This window comes from Pezoporus flaviventris, unplaced genomic scaffold (genome assembly GCF_033815535.1).
Source record: "Pezoporus flaviventris isolate CSIRO_AGI_PZ_B2104156 unplaced genomic scaffold, CSIRO_AGI_Pfla_v1 ptg000072l, whole genome shotgun sequence".
NCBI classification, from domain to species: Eukaryota; Metazoa; Chordata; class Aves; order Psittaciformes; family Psittacidae; genus Pezoporus; species Pezoporus flaviventris.
This window is the reverse complement of record NW_026892620.1, coordinates 4,310,801-4,330,401: the sequence shown is the minus strand read 5'-3', so window position 1 is coordinate 4,330,401 and position 19,601 is coordinate 4,310,801. Positions and strand designations below refer to the sequence as shown.

Below are 19,601 nucleotides of genomic sequence, written 5' to 3'. Positions count from 1 at the left end.
TGTGAACACAGGTGGAAGAAAGACACAAAATCCCTTTGCTAAGTAACCTACTGATCAGAGGTTGGAGATGTGAATTGAGTACTCAGTGAAAAATAATACTGATGGCAGGAGATTCCCCTCATCATATTTGGAGAGCAAAAGGGTAGACACACAGTGGAGTGATTTTTCATTTGATATATGTTAGATGCTTATACTAAGGTGAGAAGAATGGCTCCCTAAAAACTTCTCTTTCCACTGACTATAAAGGGAGAAGAGATAACTTGCTTAAAAATGGATGTCAGCAATGAGTCTACTGAAGTTAAACAAAAGAAATGCTACCGTTGGAACAGTGAAGAGAGGTATTAATGAAGTAAGGTTCCCTAGTTTCCTTCAGCCACATAGTCGTAGTACACAGGATTGTTTAAAGAAATGGTCCTCTCTTTGTATCATAACATGTGAGCTTCTCTAGCACAAAACAGGAGGCCTAACATTCATTCAGAAGACAGTCATCAGTCAGAGAATCTCACTATAAGAGTTTTTTTAATAACCTCTTTTTTTTTAGGTTATAATTATAAAATGTAATAATTTATAAGAAAAGTTTATTGGAAGCTTTCCACAAAATACATTTTCCACAACAGTATGCAGATTCCTGAACTTTCCCCCCCCCCCACTATATATAGCTTGGCAAACAACATTTTGTTTTGGATCTGTTCCCAACAAAACAAAACTGTTTCAGTTCATGAAAATTATGAAAGTGTTTCTTTTCTCATTTCAACTTTAAAATGCACAGAAAACCCATGGGATTTGTATTTCATGCTCTGATCTCCATGTTCACTTTTTTTTAATTGGATTTTTGGACAGGCTGTGTCACCCATGTTGTAACAAAATCTCCTTTGTGATATAGGTTACCATGTACCTGGAGACCAGTACAAGCAAATGAACTGCAATCAGAGCAGGAGCCTGTCACATTGGGGAGCATGAAGACATTAGAAACCCATCATAGTATATATCACCAGAGGAAGTTTAATATTGAAATAACTCTCACCGGAGCATTTCCCACTGACTTAACAACCCAACACATTGTGGCACAAGGATAGTAAAGCATTTTCTTCTGACTGAAAGCACAGAATCAAAATCCTTTGGCATTCCACATTCTTCAGAAACAAACAGTCTTGGACTAGAATAACGACCCATGAAAACTTTAGAATTTTCTGGCATATAGAAACTCGGCTCTCTGCAGAAGCACTGCAAATTCTTAAAACAGTGGAAATATACTGGAACGTTATTTTGAAATTTACTGCCTTTAAAGCTGGTATGGTATGGTCTCAAAAAGATAAAGCCAAGATCTAGTGTTAGAACACTGAATCAAACCCTTAATGCCTCTGCAAAGTGAATCCTGGATGCAGAAAAGGATGTAGCAGATCTTTGCATTATCAAAAATAATGCTGACATTTTAAGTCCATTATCAGTATTTTGCTTTTCACATCAGGACCTTATTCCTGAGTCTTCCTTCTCCTTGTACGCCAGGAATTGATGAGTCATATCTGCCTACTTTCTTATTCCTTCTTCTATAAATTTTATTATTTTCTTAGTAGGAAAGAGGAAATTAAAAGTTAAAACATAGACCATATTTTTCAGTGTGGAAAAAGGTAGCAGACAGTCTAAGTGAAAGAGTATAGAAGACCAGCTATTCTAGGTAACTGTCCTATTCTACTTTATTTTCCCTAATATACACCAAAGGGACTGGTTTACACTAGGGAAAATGAATAATATATACCAACAATGTATTAATAGCATTGCCTGTTTGTATTTCTAAATCAGCAGCTATATTTCATCACTGACAGTACTGAAAGTGCACTTTATTTGAAAGGTTTCATAACAAAACCAAACAATTCAGGTATTTTCAGAAGGCAATTTATCGTGAAATATGCAACCTTTAAAATTAACTACTAATGCATTTTCAGGATTTATGGATGTGCTGCAGCCATTCTGTACTGTTAATACACTGTAAATTATATTCTGGGTGTTGTATGTTCCCATTCACTATCTATAAATTTCTATTAAGTTCATTAGCTCACTGGGGCTTATTGGTAAGCAGCCTTTAAAAGGAGAGAATTGAACTGTTTTCAAACTGACTTCACATCCTCAGCAGAGAGTCCCAAAGGCACTTTAAGCATAAAGCATCATTATTTTGAACATGAAACATCTATGATTAATATATCCATTAATTACAAGAACCAGCTTTCAGAAAATCTGGAGTGTACTGAAAGTAACTTACTGGCAGTCCCTGGAAACCTGGATCACCTTTGACTCCTGGACTCCCAGGAGTCCCAGGCCAGCCATTGCTCCCCTGCTCTCCTTTGGCCCCTTTCAGACCTGGGGGTCCTGGTGGCCCTGTTGGACCTGGTAAACCTACAAACCAGAACAAGTGACTATTTAGCGGCAAAATTCATTCAGAGAAGTACCTGATGAAGGACAAGCTGTCTCAATCTACAAATGGGCAGTATCAAAGTAATTATCGTGACAACATTTCAGGAAAATAAGAAGGAGAATCTGTTGCAGTGATGTCCACATGACTCCCCATCCCATCATTTATCAGCCTGTGGCTGACAGAAAATACTTGAGAGTTTTCTGTATGTGCAAAACAGATGGTATGTTTTCAGGTATGAATGTGGTAGAGACATACTGCAGCTCTTCTCTACTCTCCTCCTTATCCTCTAGCACAGAGTCATTCACTGTCAAGATAAGGTCACACTGGGCTGTTTTTAAGCACATTAACACTACAGGATATAGGAGCATATAGCTATGGAAGCCTTAAAACAGTAAATAAAGCCCAGAAGGAAACATGGAAATGGGAGGCACTCTTCTCAGCATTAGAAGAAAGACTTCTGGACAAAACCAACTGCCTAAGGGCATGAAATCAGCCTGCTCTAGGACATAATGCCAATATCAAGGGGAGCTTTTCTCTGACCTGTGAGAAGAGGATATAACAAGTATATGCACTATTTATTATGCTATTAATTAATTAGTTGAGCTTTGATTAACAGCAGTGCCTCAAGGGTCAGTACTGCGACCAGTATTATTTAATATATTCATCAATGATTTAGATGAGGGAACTGAGTGTACTATCAGCAAGTTTGCTGATGACACTAAGCTGGGAGGAGTGGCTGACACGCCAGAAGGCTGTGCTGCCATCCAGCGAGACCTGGACAGGCTGGAGAGTTGGGCAGGGAATAACTTGATGAAATATAACAAGGTGAAGTGTAGAGTCCTGCATCTGGGCAGGAACAACCCCAGGTTCCAGTATAGGTTGGGAAACGACCTGTTAGAGAGCAGTGTAGGGGAGAGGGACCTGGGGGTCCTAGTGGACGACAGGATGACCACGAGCCAACACTGTGCCCTTGTGGCCAAGAAGGCCAATGGCATCCTGAGGGGGGGGTGGTTAGTAGGTCGAGAGAGGTCCTCCTTCCCCTCTACTCTGCCCTGGTGAGACCGCATCTGGAATATTGTGTCCAGTTCTGGGCCCCTCAGTTCAAGAAGGACAGGGAGCTGCTGGAGAGAGTCCAGCGCAGGGCAACGAAGATGATTAGGGGAGTGGAGCATCTCCCTTATGAGGACAGACTGAGGGAGCTGGGTCTCTATAGTTTGGAGAAGAGGAGACTGAGGGGTGACCTTATTAGTGTCTATAAATATATAAAGGGGGAGTGTCACGAGGAAGGAGCCAGGCTCTACTCAGTGGCAAACAATGATAGGACAAGGGGTAATGGGTACAAACTGGAACACAAGAGGTTCCACTTAAACTTGAGAAGAAACTTCTTCTCAGTGAGGGTGACGGAACACTGGAACAGGCTGCCCAGGGAGGTTGTGGAGTCTCCTTCCCTGGAGACATTCAAAACCCGCCTGGACACATTCTTGTGTAACCTTATCTAGGGGCTCCTGCTCTGGCAGGGGGATCGGACTAGATGATCTTTTGAGGTCCCTTCCAATCTCTAGGATACTGTGATACTGTGATACTGTAACACCAAAGATAAAAGAATTACCTGGAAGGCCAGGCTGGCCTTGGGGTCCTCTGTCTCCTTTAGGGCCCTCAATTGCACTTCCTGGTAGTCCAGGAAAACCTTGGTTGCCCTTAGGGCCTGGTGGACCAGCATATCCTGGTTCTCCTTTCAGGCCTGGGATCCCCGGACTTCCTGGGGATCCTGGAAAGCCCACATCACCTTTTGCACCTAAGATTTGAAAAAAAAAACAAACAACCCACAAATAAAACATGATTAGAGAAAGGTTCACAATTACTGAATTCTTCTGCCTTATTAGCCACTCACAGTAAGCTTTATTCCTTAAGAAAATATTGAACCTTGCCTTTATACATTTGTATAAAAATGCAAAATTTTGGAAAATTATTTTCCACATTATGACATAAAGTATAAGGAAAAGACTAGTCTGACTGACACCTTTTCTTAGCTTACTGATCACTGGCTATTTTAAACCACTCTAAAAGTAGATAAACATTCAGAATCTCTCTATCAGTCTTTCCAATAGGAATGTAAAGCCCTCAAACCCTTACTCCGTTACAATTATTATTGTCATAGCTGAGTAATGGATGTTTTCCTTGACTAAGCACAAAAGGACTTGCTCCTGGAGGAAAATGGAATGTTCTTTTTACTAACAACATCTAGATTTAGACACATAGTACTTACTTTAAGGCTTGTACAAATGGTTAAAATTTGCAATCCAGTCCATGATTAAGAAGAACATAGATTAGCTGGCATAAGTACAATAATAAGACAAATTAAATTTATAGAGAACAATATCCCTGTCTTTTTGCCTAAACAGAACAGGGACTTTAAATCCTGGACTTATATCTCTTCAAGTACAATACATTTGGAGCACAAATGATGGCAGCTGGCTATCTATTTACTCTGAACCCAGGTATTTTTAAATGAGCTGTGCTGACAAAATGAGATGGATAAGGTGAGAAAAGTGCTCTTATAATCTAGCATTCCTCATGCCTTACTGAGCCATGATTAGAAAATCTACTTATTAAGTAAGTTCTCTAATATCAGGCTTTCTCAGTAGTTAATGGCTGTTAATTGCTCCAAGATGGTAATTTAATTAAAATTCTGGTTTACCACTTCTGATTGTCCACACAAGTTTCTTGTATTTATAGGAAGAATGAGTGAGGTAGGGCATTGGAATTTCAAGCTATGTAAGTTATTAAAAATCTGCCATGTCGCATTTATTTCATAGATGGGCCAGTTCAATCTTTTTGTTTTCTGGATTTTAAAAATTGAAAACTCTTTAATCATACACAATTTCCTTTATCAGTAGCAGTTTGATATTTCTTCAAACAGTTTCTTCTGATATTGCAGCCCAGTGTCTATGACATACTTACTTCATCAAATGGAGCATGGTGCATTACAGACACCTTGAGCAAACACTAACTCAAGCCAATCAGCTGTTTTCACGTCACAGTGTAGTGCAGACACTCTTTGCAAAGACCACAAGTGGTCTTGAAATTGTGATAGCTAGTAAGTCCAGAGTCCAGGTAGTAATAATTTTCAGGAAGATCCCATCAGGTCTCTGCTACCTTTTGCACCTCTGCACCATGCTCCCATGCATAGCTTAGACATGCTATACCAAGCTATACAGAATAACAGTTTTAGCAATTAATAAAATAGCATGTGGGCTGCACAACAGACTCAGGTAAAAAAATTACTGCAGTATCCTGGCCATGAAACTATTATCTTTAGCTGTCTGGTGCCTCACTAGACTTTGATTCTTGCAAAATTAGTACAAAACCAGGAATACTTGGAGTCAAAAGCACAGCACACAAATACATGAGTTATTTATATTACCTCATCACAGCACAGCTTGCAGTAAATTCCACACTATGAATAATTACCTATTTTAGGGTATAGCTAACTCATGTCCAAGATGCTGTCGCTGCAACAGAAAGTATTTAAACCTCTCAGAGTTTCTGCCTACTCTGAAAAGGTACAGCATGTGAAAGAATGAAGTAGAAAGTATGTCTGAATTACAGAAGTATGTTTATATTATGTTGTGAGGGAGGTTTGTTACTTGTTTAAAAAAACGTTTTACCTTTATCTCCCTTTGCACCAGGAAATCCTGGAACTCCTCTACCTGGAATACCTGTAATAGAGAAGCAGAAAAAACTTAGAAGATGGAACAGACTTAAATTTAACATGTAATGAACAAAAATTTATTAAGCAAGTATAAAATCTAAATAAATGGTTTATGCAAAAGTTTTTCAGTGCAGAGACTTTGTTATATATTGGTATTGTATCTAGGAAAATGGGTCCCATATGACTGAAAACCCTACCATAAGAAAAGGCAAGCCTGCTCCGTTATTTCACAGCAAAGTTGAAGACTGAAATTAATTTCAAAATATACCAATTCTTTGAGGTATTGCCAGCTTTTGTGAAATAAATTCTTACAAGATTACACTGACTAAACACAGTTGCTCATCTAAATGATCACCTTTACAATGATGGATGATAGTAACTTGCAAGACAGCATACTAACTTTATTTTCTAAGGTTCCATTCAAAGTACCTCAAACCCAGCACACCCCTCTACCAGCTACTCTTGTGTAGCCTGTCTCAGTGTTTTTTTGAAGCCCATAAACTTAATACGAGAGTCGCAGTACCTTGTTCACCCTTTGCACCAGCAGCACCTGGAATCCCATCATAACCTGGCTCACCCTTCTGTCCAATGGAACCAGCAGGACCTGGAAGGCCAGGTTCACCTGAAAAAAAAATTCCCATTTTTATTTCACTTTCATCAGACTTTCTGTTACACCTTTTATTCCTCTAAAGAAAAGCTTCACTTATTCTTTTACTCCCACAGAGACCAAGCAGAAGCTGCATGATGATTTCACTGTAACTTTTCTTTGAGGTTACTTCTGAATTAAATCAGTGTGAGACAGGTCTCAAGTATTACCAATTTTGACATAGCTAATTATAATGAATTTCAGTGAGTTTAAAGTGCAGGAACTGCAGCAAAGACTTGTGAATGGCACAGCCCATTTTCCAATGAGATGATGTGTCCTGCAGCCAGCAAACTAAAAACATAAGACTCCAAGTTCAAAAATGTTGTTATATTCATAACAGCAATGGACTTATTCCTCTTTAACACCTGTTGAATGATGTTAGTGTGGTGACTGAGGTTTAGGCCCATGGATCAACTTTATTGCTTTTAAGTTAACTCAGAAACAAGAGAAATAATGTCTATAGCAACAACCAGTGCTGTGGAAGGTGGTAAAATGTCTTCTATAAACAGTGTAAAAGAAGTCTTAGTCCCACACTACATTGATTCAGATTTAGCTGAGAAACAGTGCTGTCTTATTTTGCTTATGAAATGAACAAATGTAGCAGGAAATAGCTGAGCTAAAACAAGTGTAGGATGCCACCGTATTTGTTTTAGCCACTAACCGGAGGTGAACAATAATTTAAGTAGCATTTGGTGTTTTATATTTCTTTTTCACCTGGTTCTCCTTTTAAACCTGGAATGCCAGCTAAACCAGGAAGTCCTTTTTCACCCTTTTCTCCATGGCGGCCTGGGCTTCCTAAAGAAAGGAAGAAGACATGGGTTTATATGCAGGATATTTCATATAAGTTTCACATGAATTTTTCATGGCAATTTATGTTTTATTAAAGCATAAAGACTTGCCTGGAAATCCTGCTATGCCAGGGGATCCTTTGGGACCTGGGGCACCCGGCATTCCAGGAATTCCTGCACTACCCTTTTCACCCTTATCTCCAGATAAACCTGGACTACCCGTTCTTCCTGGTTCTCCCTAGAAGAAGCAACACACGTTATAAAATCCACACATTGATTATGAATCAGCTCTTTCTGTTAGCAATGGTATATGTCACCCCTCTGAACCATCAGACGTATAAAGAATTTTTTTCCATTTATAAACAAAGTAATTTAGGATTAAATTTGGCATGAGATTCCACTATCAGAATTACTGACTTCTACAGCAACTGCTTAATACACACATATTACTCATGAAAATGAACAGTTTTCTATGAATTATTATGACAGTTTTTACAAAGTCTCTTCCAAATTAGCCTCTTAGCTTATTGTCCTGGGTTCAGTTCAAAACAATCTTTAAGTCTTCAGCAACTTTGCTACCAGATTGGCTTTATTTTTACAATTATTATTTATAATTTCATTATTAGTGCCATTGTATAGCTAGGAAAAAGAATGTGAAACAAATGAGAATCCTGTTAGAACAGTATTAGAGATTAGATTAACTTTAGAGAACTGTATTAATACAGTTCTCTCTTCGGTAATATCTGAGCATTTTAGAGTTCTTTTCAGCTTCCCAGTATTTTTGTCAAAGTACAGAAATACTGTTTCAGTGTGATTATTTGCTCTGTTTGTAAAAAGCCCTTTTCACTTTATTTACTTAGCATTTTTAAAAAGTTCTTCCCCTCACCCACATTTCTAGCACTGTAAATTAGCCTATTCTGAAGAGAATTCTAAGCAAAAATCTTGGAGACAGTGGTCCCATCAAACAGAATGCACCTAAAGCTGCACATATGTATACCTTTCAAGTTTCTCATCGGGTACTTGAATAAGCACATCTGAAAATACAATAAGATAGCTTAAAGACCAACAGTGTCTTTTCAAATAAGGTATTTGGTAGAGACAGACTATTAAATCCTTAGGGGTATAAATACCTTTTCACCAGGAGACCCTGGAAAGCCAATTCCAGGAAAACCTGGTGCTCCTTTGTCTCCTTTTTCACCTTTTTGCCCAGGGAACCCTGGTGTGCCTGGTGAACCTGGTACACCTGGCAGACCCTTTTCTCCAGGTGTTCCTAGTAAAAGAAAAGGAAAAATGGATATATCAGAACTAGTGTTACCTTAGCAGTGTTGACTATGATTTTTCAGTGTTACCTTGGTCATTCAGAGGTAGAAAAGCAATGGAACTCACTAAAAATAGGTAGTAAATTAACTTTTGAGATTCACTCAGTAAATGCGACTTTTATGGGAAGATAAGCTCTTCTCATAAGAGAAGGTCATAATCTTGGATAGAGCTCTTGCTAAAAGTAAGATCTGAATAAAACTTTATGTTGATTTGAAGAATTTCTAACAGGCCAACAGTGACAAAGGGACTCTGCTGTAGAAAATTTTTCTGTCCCACTTTACCATTTCAGTCTTCCACCTTTGATTTCCTAAATATCTAGGCACAAGGCCATCTGAATAGAGACCAAGTTTCCGTGATGAGACATAAGTTCTTCTCCATTCTATTCTTTACCAATTCTCTTCACAAAGACCTAGACCACTACAGTTTGTAGTTAAAAGGCAGTACACAGCAACACACCAAACATTTTAGAAGGTGGTAAATACACAAGAAGCTTAATGCAGTTCACATACTAGCAGAGACAGAGACAGAAAAAACAGGTACCAATTCGAAAACTGCCTGCCTGCTACAAATACACAAATCCTACAAATCCAGCTAAATGATTCTCACGTAGAAACTTAGGAAACCATCCTATTATTTGTATATCACAATAGGATTGAAAAAGCAGTGTCCCAAAAGTCTAAAGTTCAGACACTGCAAACAGTGCAACCATTTAGTAGATCTACTCCAACAAATATCCTATACAGGTCTCATAATGTTCTATATTAATTTGTGGAAAACAATAGCAGGAAATTACCAGCAGTCAGTACCTGGCAAACCCATTTCACCAACCGATCCTTTTTGTCCTGGAACTCCTGGATCCCCTGGGAATCCTGGGGGGCCCTGATCACCTTTTGGTCCTACGGACAGCAGAGAAATTAAAAGTCCCATTAATTAACAAGGTTTCAAATACCTGATGAACAGTCTCTCTGTTGCTAGCTTCAGACATACCTGGCTGTCCTGGAGTACCAGGTTCACCATCTTTCCCTGGAATTCCTGGTTCTCCATACTCCCCACGTAACCCTTTTTCTCCTGTTGGTCCATGGTCCCCTGGACACCAAGAAAGCAAACACAGTGAGAGAGTTCTATTCTGTGAAAATCTACTGTAATGCCATATAATAGTCCTTCCAGTTATTTTTTGATCACTGTTGCTTCTTTCTACTGAATAAGGAAATGGCTGAATTCAAGCTTAAGATGCTGTACAGTAAAGTCACAGTTGAGTAAAACACAACTTTCCAGTTACTAAACCAGTGCTGAGGAAAGGCGGTAAACAATTACAATTTTATAGGTGTCTGTGCAAATTACAAGGCAAGTTATGTCTTTAAATGAAATTGCAATTGAACATGTGTTTGAGTCAGATTAATGAGTTACTTCAGAAGTGCCAGACTCAGGTGTTAACAGAAATTATTGATTTGACCTGCTGTTGAAAAAGGTACATGTAAACAACCACTTCACAGACGAAATCTGCTGTTCCCTCAGTTCTATCTAATGTTAAAGTATCTTCATCATTCCAGAAAGCTTCACCTCTTATTTTGTAGTGTGCCTCTTATCTAGGTTTAAGGTCCCTGATTTTTGGTCCTAATCCTTTCTGTTAGTGTCACATATAGGCAGAGGGCAATAGGTTACTGAAAACAGTTCACTGAATGTTTTTAAGGAAGCAGACTTAATTCATAAGGCCCCAAGATGTCTGAAACTTTTTTTCATTAAACATCACTGATCATCTTCCATAAAAATACTGTGTCTTTTTTGCACAGTTAGTATTTTAGAAGCTTTTTAAAGCATTACTGTGATATTCATGCCTAGAGAGATGAAGGCAGATGATAAAATTATAAAGAATAACTAGATTATTCTTCTTTACTGGTACTAAAAATCTTTGGGTTGAAGAAGACGAGATGGGCAGAATAACAGCAAAAATAGAAGGCTGGGATCTCCTTGGAACCTAAACTTCCAGGCTGCATGAGCCAGGCCAATCTCTAGACTTTGTGTGGCCAGGAAAAGGTACAGCATAGATGTTAGTAAGCATTCATTATCAGTGCTGGAGAGATGAAGTTAGAAACCAAAGAAATCAATTATTTGAATTTCTCAGCAAAGGCTTCTTTATATACATGTAACCAGTGTGCCTAATTCGGATGTCTGGAAAGAAAATAAAACTAATTATCAATCAGTCAACTTCAGCAGTAGATAAGAAAGTAATGAGAAACAACCTATGCAGATTTGGTTTAAAGCTTTTCATATAACCATATATATCAAGATCAGGAACAAATGAGAAAATTAATCTAGGTGAAACCTTTATAGACTGGGAGCCTCATCAAATACTCTTAGAGGCTGCACCTTAGCTTAGAGACAGATGCAGTCCATACTTGCTCCTGCCCTCCCTTGCAGTTCAAGGGTGTCCAAGCTTGGAGACACTTCCTATCCACATGCCTAGGCTTTTCTGAGACCCAACCAGGACACATGAGCCCAGGTCCCATTCTAACAAGAAGTCAGGACATAGTCATAAAAGGTACATAGCCTAGGAAACCATCCTGTTCCCACAGTTCAGATATAGCATAGCACGGTTATTAGTGAATCACTGCCAAACTGAAAAGGAGTCTCAAGTGCTTTGTCCTGGGCCCAATGGAGAATAAATAGATGAAACATACAGATGACACTAAATTGGAAAGCCTTAAAAAGAAGACAGAATTAGATGGCAGAAGAGTTCGAGCAAAAGTTGAAATCAACATAATGAAATTCAAAAAATGCAATACACCACATACGTGATAAGAAGTCAAAAGCATGCATCAAAATAAAAAAAAATTGCATAGGCACCAGTCTAAAAGTAAAGTACTAAGGATTATAACTAATCACAAACTGAGTTTTCTGTTGTTTCAGAAAGGGAAATTTAATTCTAGCATGACCCAAATTGAAGTCCTTCACTCGTTTTAGCAAAGTGTGCTCTAACAAGGATGCAGCCAAACTGGGGAGAAATCAGAAAGGGTAACAAGTATGATAATGATTTCAGAAAACATGAATTATAATGAAAGGCTGAAGGATCTGGTTGAGGGAAATGGAAAACTTCATGATCTCAGTAGCTCCCTTCTAAGCCTTACACTTCTATTTTAACTAAACAGTTATCATTTACTTAAAAACTCTTATGGGATATTTTTAATAAAAAGCAAATCACAACATAAAGTGGACAAATAATAAAAGTATAAAAAATATACACTATCTTTTCTTTGACAGGAAAAACAAAAGAGAAAATTATCTGAAACAACTAAATTTTCATGTAATGCTGAAAATAAAAGTCCAAGAAGAATGCATTATCTAAAACCCCCTAATATCTCTACCATCATTAAGTTTCTAAATAGAAAGTTGATTGTCTTTCTCCTGCATATTTCCAGATGTTTCTAAAGCGATATAAGTTGATCTTTTGGTATTGGTGGCATACAATGTGTCTTCCCTGAAATTTCTTGAGGTCATAAAAAACACATGTGCCAAAAAAAGGCAACCCACTTTTTCTTACAGTATCAGTTGGTCTTCATGGCCACATGAACAACAGTGGCCACATGGCCAACAGTGTTTCCGTTATATGTTTACATGAAAGACAGCTTTTCTCTTCTGCTAAGCTCTAGTTTCTACTTTTAAAATTTCCTTTCTTTTGAGAGTATTCAGATGAAAGAGGCAAAATAGACTTTACAAGGGCAAATGGAACTTCTTCCATCCAACCAAACCCCTTTCTCTGTCTGTGATTAATCTTCATTTCTGTGGAGTTGAAAGATACCAGAAACGTATCTGCATTTGCGGTGTGAAATACTTTAATCTTACTTCAAAAACTAAGATACAACTGAACTCAAAGCATTGCTGCTTAACAGTATATAGTGTTGATTACACTTATCCACAGTTAGAAACTAAAGTTACCTTTTTCTCCTTGATCTCCCTTTTGGCCTTTGAGACTAACCATATCCATGGTGTCCATTGTTCCAGGTTTTCCTGGAAGGCCAGCTTCACCTTTATCTCCTTTGACACCAGGATCACCCTGTGGTCCAACTACACCTTTGAAACCTTGGCTACCTATAAAGGGATAGCACAGAATATTATAGTGGCATATAAATTTATAATTAATAAAATATCCAGTAAACATGAACAAATGAAATTAGCTATTCATTCAGATTTTAAGAACCGAATACCATGCTTTGGAACATCTCATTTATCTAATATCAAGACTTTCATACCAGGGCTTCACAACAGCTCTGTCAAAAAGTTGAGATATTTTTTCCTGCCTCACAGTCATTAATTTTAGACTCTGAAAATAACAGGGGTAGGAGTTTGGCAGTAATGCAGTCTTATAGTACCTAAAGGAGCCCTACAGGAAATCTAGAGAGGAATGTTTTACAAAGGCATGTACTGACAGGATGGGGGAAATGGCTTTAAGCTGAGAGAAGGGAGATTTAGATTAGACATTAGAAAAAAATTCTTCACTACAAGGGTCATAAGGCACTGGCACAGGTTGCCAAGAGAAGCTGTGGCTGCCCCATCCCTGGAAGTGTTCAAGGCCAGGCTGGATGGGGCTTTGAGCAACCTGGTCTAGTGGAAGGTGTACCTGCCTGTGGCAAGGGGGTTGGAGCTAGATGATCTTTAAGGTCCCTTCCATCCCAAACCATTCCATGATTCTGTGATTATCTGAAGAATTTAAATAAGACTTTCCTTCTGGATTTTTATAATTTCAAATACAGTGCTTTCCTTGGAGTAATATCTGTAGCACCTAGCAAACCTTTACACTGTTGAAGAATGGATCAAAAATCATGGCTCAGTGCTCAAATACATGACAGCTCCTAGGATATGGCTTTCTAAATTACGCTATTTCTAACTTAAAGGGAAGTTACTTGATGTAAAACATTCCTTAGGCCAAGCATACTCAATTTGGTGATTTCCAGACTTGCCTTCTGCCAAGAAAATTGAATTTTACAGCTTCGATTTTTAGAAAATCTCTCTTACCTTTTTCACCAGGCAACCCTCGATCTCCAACTGGTCCAGGAGTTCCCGGCAATCCAGGAGTTCCCATAACTCCCATTTCTCCTTTGGCTCCTGAAACCAAAGTGAAAGCGTGATTAACAGACACAAAGCAAGCAGTGTAAAGAAATACACAAAACAGAATCATTTACTCTCTACCATATTAGGAATTGCACTACTTAAGGAAAAATGGGACAAAGAAGATGATTTAAAAAAGCCTGATAGAGAAAACAACAGTAAAAAATAGCGTTATGAAAACCAGAATAAAACTTTGTAATGTTTTTTTGATAGATTCTTAAAATTTCCTATTACAGTAAACAATGCTGTCATTAAGAAAGGCATTATTAAAACCCCATTCTGTCACTGAAACCGTGCAGAATAATCCTCTTTCATTATTACAGGCTAAAAGCTAGTCCCTGCAAGTCATTGGATTTGACCCACCAAAGGACTTGAATAGCAGTTCAATTACATCTGAACAGAGCTGCTTTACTGATGTAAGCCCGTGTGCTTTCCCAGGCTTGGGCTCTTTGATGGATCAGTTCCTGACTGAGTGAAAGGGCATGATCCCAAAACTTAATAAAAGACTAGTCAAAGATGATGGTTTCTGAGGGAAAAGTTGTTTACCTGCTGATCCTTTGAGTCCAATGGCCCCCTGTGGACCTGGCAGGCCAGGTAACCCCACAGACCCTGGTACTCCAGGCTGGCCCGGGCTACCTTTATCCCCTTTTGGTCCTGGCATATCTAGACCTGGGATACCAGGAAAGCCCCTTTCTCCTTTTATTCCAGGAAACCCTAGGAAAAAAAGTAGATACAGGATTAGTCCTTAATAGAGCATGGTGAACGTGGTTAACAAGAATATCTGATAATGTCCACCTGCGGTTCAGGAATTACATAGCATGAAGAATGAAGACCCAAAGGCAGACAGCAGAAATAGTCCTCATTTTCTAACCTTATATATATTATCTACCAATGACCTGAGGATAACAAACAAAATGGCAGGCATTTCCTGGAGGCCTCGCCCTGTGTTTTGGACCAGACAGAGGCAGCCCACCAACATGCCCTTCCATGCACCCCCACCAACCTGATACCACAAAACAGTTCACAAGCAATGCTTTTACCAACACCAGTATCTACTTATACCAAAATTCCACTCCTAAGCAGAGTACTTTCCTCTCACCTGGTGGTCCCTGTGGTCCTGGCTGCCCAGCGGGTCCCGGCGATCCCTGTGGGCCCAGCCCTGGTGCGCCCGGAGGGCCCTGCAAGCCTTGCAGTCCTGGGAGGCCCGGGTCGCCTGTGGGGAGACAGAGACAGAGACTGAGTGTCCTCCGACGTCATTTGAAATCTTTGTGCTGAAGATGCTAGACAGGGTGTTTTTAACTACTTGGCCAACAGGGCATCACTTGAGCCTATAATGCCTCCTTGTCTCTGCTTGGAGGAAGGGCTGCTCTCTGCTGCTAGCATTTCTTACTGGTGGTTGGTAGAAGAAAATAAGGAGAAGAAAAAAGGGCAGATACCAGCAGGACATCTCAGTAGTGAATAGGCTTTTTGCTGCATCTATGAGGGAGTAACTTTAAAAGAAATAGAACTACAGATCTGAATATATTTCTGGCAATGTTACCTCTGAATCCTTGCTGTCCAGGTATGCCTGGAAAGCCTTGCTCACCACGTAAACCAGGCAGTCCTGCACTTCCCTTTTCTCCAGGGATGCCAGCTGGGCCTGGAGGCCCTGGCAATCCTTTAGGGCCAGGGATTCCTACACCAGGTTCACCCTAGCCAAAGAAACACAACACATTAGGAATCAACACATCAAAACCAAGAATTCATTCACTGACTATTTAAATCACTCAGAGGCTATTGAACCACTATACATGACTACAGGGGAGAGCTGTAAGCCCCTTAGTGTTAATGTCAAGCATTCATCCATCTACTCTGTTCCTTTGTGTGCATAGTAGGAAACATAAAAAGGACAGTTTGGCCAGCTTTGGGTTGGTTTTTTTTTAGGAGCAGGATCTTTACACACATTCTTTTTAGCAAGGACAGTCACAAATAGCAGTACCAGGTGACACCTACTTTTTGACCTTGTAAACCTGGTACACCTGGCAAGCCATCCAGGCCAGGGGTTCCTGGGGTCCCCGGAAGACCAGGTGAGCCAGGCTGACCTTGGAAACCTATAAAACAAAACAAAACAAAACTCACATCATTACTGTCTCCGCCTGTAAGTGTCCTCAGCTGTTTCTTCAAGCCTCTAATGGAACTATTCACATCTTCCATTCACTCAACACCAGTATATGCTCAATAAACTGAGATGAAGGTTCTCTCCCAGGCAAAGGTCTTGGGGAGTGGAAAATACAGCTTTTAGGCTAAGCCCCAGGAAAGACAATAGGTAGAGCTGAATTCAAGGAAGGGTCCTTGAAAGAAATGTGTTTGATATGCCATGCCTTTCTTGCTGGCATCAAAGACCATTCAACAATCCCTTTCCAGATGCAACAGGCCTCTTCTGTTCAGGCTCATTCCACAATAATCTTGGAAAAACTGGAGGTAGTCACAGGTAAAAATTTGCTTTTTCTGCTTGTTATGTCTTCCTGATCCTTCCAGTTCATTGGTGTGTGGAGTCAAATAAATGAAATAATAATGAAGACAAACAGGAACTTTGGGGATTTAGGTGGCTTCTGAAAGCTCAGTCATAGAATAGTTAGGGTTGGAAAAGACATAAAGATCATCTAGCTCCAACCTCCCCACCATGGGCAGGGACACCGCACACTAAATCATGTCATCTAAGACTCTGTCTCGATAAACCATGACACCCAGTCATCCAGTTCTAAATTAGTAACAGTACTATTAAGCACATCTCCCCAAAATACAAAGCATTTAGACTCCCTCTAAGCTATATGCACACTCTGACAATGGCCATGCAGGGAAGATTAAAATTATGCTGAACAAGCTGGTATTCTAACCAAACCACTCTCAGCCACCTGGGACACAGCAGAGTTATCTCTGGCCCAAAAATGTTATATCAGCATGGTTTTTCAACCAACCACACATGGTGCTTCATTTCTCAGAAAGGTCATCTCATCTCTCAGCAACCTCAGTTGCCTCAAGGTAAGATGTTGCACTATATCACTTTCTATTCTGGGACTAGCCTTGATACTATATCTGCACATCACTGCACAAAGCAAAGCAAGTGTGTGTTGAAAGTATGCTTATTGTGGCGCTTGTGGACTTCCGTAACGAAGGTTTTTTAGCTGTACCTCCCAAATCTCATGAAGCCATGGCTGAGTGAGAGTGCATACCTCCATCCACACTCCAGTTATACCAACAGTGTTAGATGGATAACTTTATCTTACCTTTGGGTCCTGGAGGTCCAGGGAACCCTATACCTGGCTGCCCAATAGCCCCTTTTTCTCCTGGAAGGCCAGGTCTACCTGGAAGCCCAGGATCCCCTTTGTCACCTTTGCAAGTGAAAACAAGAAAAACGTTAAGACGAAGGCCAGCTTCTGGGGAACAGAGCCATTATGATCATCAAAGATTAACAGGCTACTGTACCTTGGGGTCCAGGGAAACCAGGCGGCCCAGGAAGGCCATCTGCGCCAGGAGGTCCAGGGAGTGTTACAGTTCGTCCTGCTTCGCCTTTTGCTCCTGTGAATGTCAAGATGTAAAGATGTAATGTAAAGATTAACTACAGGAACTGCTGAAACTAAACATGGGAGTTTCACCCAGCCAGCAATATTAGTCCACCCATACCATTACAACTGTCTTATTAGGGAGTTTTTTTTGTAGAAGATTCATAGAAAATTAAGATGAAGCTAAACCATTCCATTTGGCCTAAAAAAATTCTTCAAGAAACCTGCTCTCAAAGATTAGCAGTTATACTGCTGAAATCAAACACTAATTTAAATTAAAAAGGTTTTTTTTATTTCAGTCTTAAATGCTGGTGGTCCTGCAGGTTGTATCACTTAAAGGGCACAAATGTTGGTCTTGGGTTTTGTTTGTTTGGGTTTATTTGTTTGTTTTTTTTTTTAAAGCATGTTACAGCATTACCTGGAAGGCCTGGTAAACCTGGGGTTCCAGCAAAGCCTCTGTCTCCTTTGTCACCAGGTAACCCTGCAGCACCTATCCCAGGGGGGCCAGGAAAACCTCTTTCACCACGTACTCCAGGGAATCCAGGTTGGCCAGGGGGACCACGTTCTCCTTTCAAGCCAGCTGTACCCTAATTTTAGGAAAGTATAAGTGTACTTTTTGTCTGATTGATTGGCAAGACAGAACACATCATCCTCTCTGAATATTCTGTAACTTGGATTTAGCACATGTATCTGTAATACTAAAGAAAGTGGATTTTCTATCACTGAGTTCAGTGGAAACTGGGCTCCACATGGAAATTATAACTAGTATGCAATGCAATTAATTGGACCATGGAGGCTATGTTCCCAGTGATAGATCTGGGAGCATAGGGAGCTTCATCTTCAGCTCCACATTCGTATCAGCTGCAAGACTTTGAAGCATTAGTTTCCACAAGAAGGGAAGTATGCTAGAACAGAGTTGAACCCTGCCTTAACAATCTCTATTTGGATAGCTGCATTCCTTCAATCATCTCCAGGGATCAGCTAAATCATCAACATTAGTTCTCTCTATTAAGCTGTGAGAAGGGAGAATGGAGCAAAACTGTTATCTATGCCCACAACCTTGTGGAGGAAGTATCCCTGCTCTACAGCCCTGAAAGTAGCAACTCCATGCTGAATACATCTGAGTCAGATCACTTATTTGCATGACAAGCAAAAAAGGGTCAAAATCTAAAACAGTCTGTTGTTGAAAGACCTTCTTCCCCACTAGTTCCAGGGAAAATGGAGTCTCCCTCTGAGAAAGAATGAACTACTCAAGGTAAGGACATGATGCGGAACAATAAATGAGGCAAATAAACATAAAGCATGTTAGGGCATAGAAACATGTGAATTTTGATCTGAAAGACAGAACGCATAGGATAGTATGTAAACATAAATAAACACACATACCGGTGCTCCTTTTTGACCCTGGAGACCTGGCAATCCATCTTTTCCTGGTAATCCTTCTCTTCCAGGAATACCTGGTTGTCCTGGGAAACCAGGATCTCCCTTTTCACCTTTCAGGATAGAATCATAAGAAAAATCTCCTGGTTCTCCTTTTGCCCCAGGGCTGCCCATAAGTCCTGGAGTGCCGGGGGGCCCCTGAAATTTCATAAAGTCAGATGTCATCGGTTGCCCTACCAACCCTCCAACTGATGCAAAAGAAAAGAAAACTTTAGAAATTAAAGAGTAGATCCAAATCATGCAAAACCATTAAATTTTGAATTGAGAAGGCCAAATGAGAATATAATCTAGGACACAGAACTGTGAATAAGAAATTAATGCAGATCTTGACCATTTTGTCATTTATCATATCACATTTTAGAATATACATATAAACTGACAACACTTACACAAGACCTGCAGGCCAAGATACCAAAAACATACTCTGAATTTTCAATACTGGATTGCAGCTATGCCTATTTATGCAATATCAGCATTAACGTAAGTAAGGCTTTTTAAAAAGGCATTTTCAGAGTTGAAGTGTCTGCCCCAACCTTTAAATGCTGAATTACGTAACTCTGTGGAACCTACTTCCCTGATACAAATGCAAAAACTATACTTCTACATTTCCATGATAATTTACAATACCAGCAGAACTAAT

The 19,601-nt window shown here is 39.7% G+C and overlaps 1 protein-coding gene across 2 annotated transcripts in view; it reads right to left on the bottom strand.

Moving 5' to 3' along the window:
- The window catches only part of COL4A1 (collagen type IV alpha 1 chain), a 123,438-nt gene that overhangs the window by 15,640 nt on the left and 88,197 nt on the right, over positions 1-19,601 (bottom strand). Inside the window, exons 25-43 of one of the 2 annotated variants that reach the window (XM_061472776.1) lie at positions 18,908-19,099; positions 17,940-18,108; positions 17,445-17,537; positions 17,246-17,350; positions 15,972-16,069; positions 15,520-15,670; positions 15,079-15,192; positions 14,526-14,693; positions 13,887-13,976; positions 12,810-12,962; positions 9,864-9,962; positions 9,683-9,772; positions 8,687-8,826; positions 7,664-7,794; positions 7,483-7,559; positions 6,646-6,744; positions 6,079-6,129; positions 4,020-4,205; positions 2,258-2,391 (exon numbers count right to left, since the gene is read on the bottom strand). In XM_061472776.1, coding sequence (XP_061328760.1) covers positions 2,258-2,391; positions 4,020-4,205; positions 6,079-6,129; positions 6,646-6,744; positions 7,483-7,559; positions 7,664-7,794; positions 8,687-8,826; positions 9,683-9,772; positions 9,864-9,962; positions 12,810-12,962; positions 13,887-13,976; positions 14,526-14,693; positions 15,079-15,192; positions 15,520-15,670; positions 15,972-16,069; positions 17,246-17,350; positions 17,445-17,537; positions 17,940-18,108; positions 18,908-19,099 — 2,340 coding nt within the window. The remainder of the gene's footprint in view (positions 1-2,257; positions 2,392-4,019; positions 4,206-6,078; positions 6,130-6,645; positions 6,745-7,482; positions 7,560-7,663; positions 7,795-8,686; positions 8,827-9,682; positions 9,773-9,863; positions 9,963-12,809; positions 12,963-13,886; positions 13,977-14,525; positions 14,694-15,078; positions 15,193-15,519; positions 15,671-15,971; positions 16,070-17,245; positions 17,351-17,444; positions 17,538-17,939; positions 18,109-18,907; positions 19,100-19,601) is intronic. The other variant, XM_061472777.1, reaches the window with a different exon arrangement.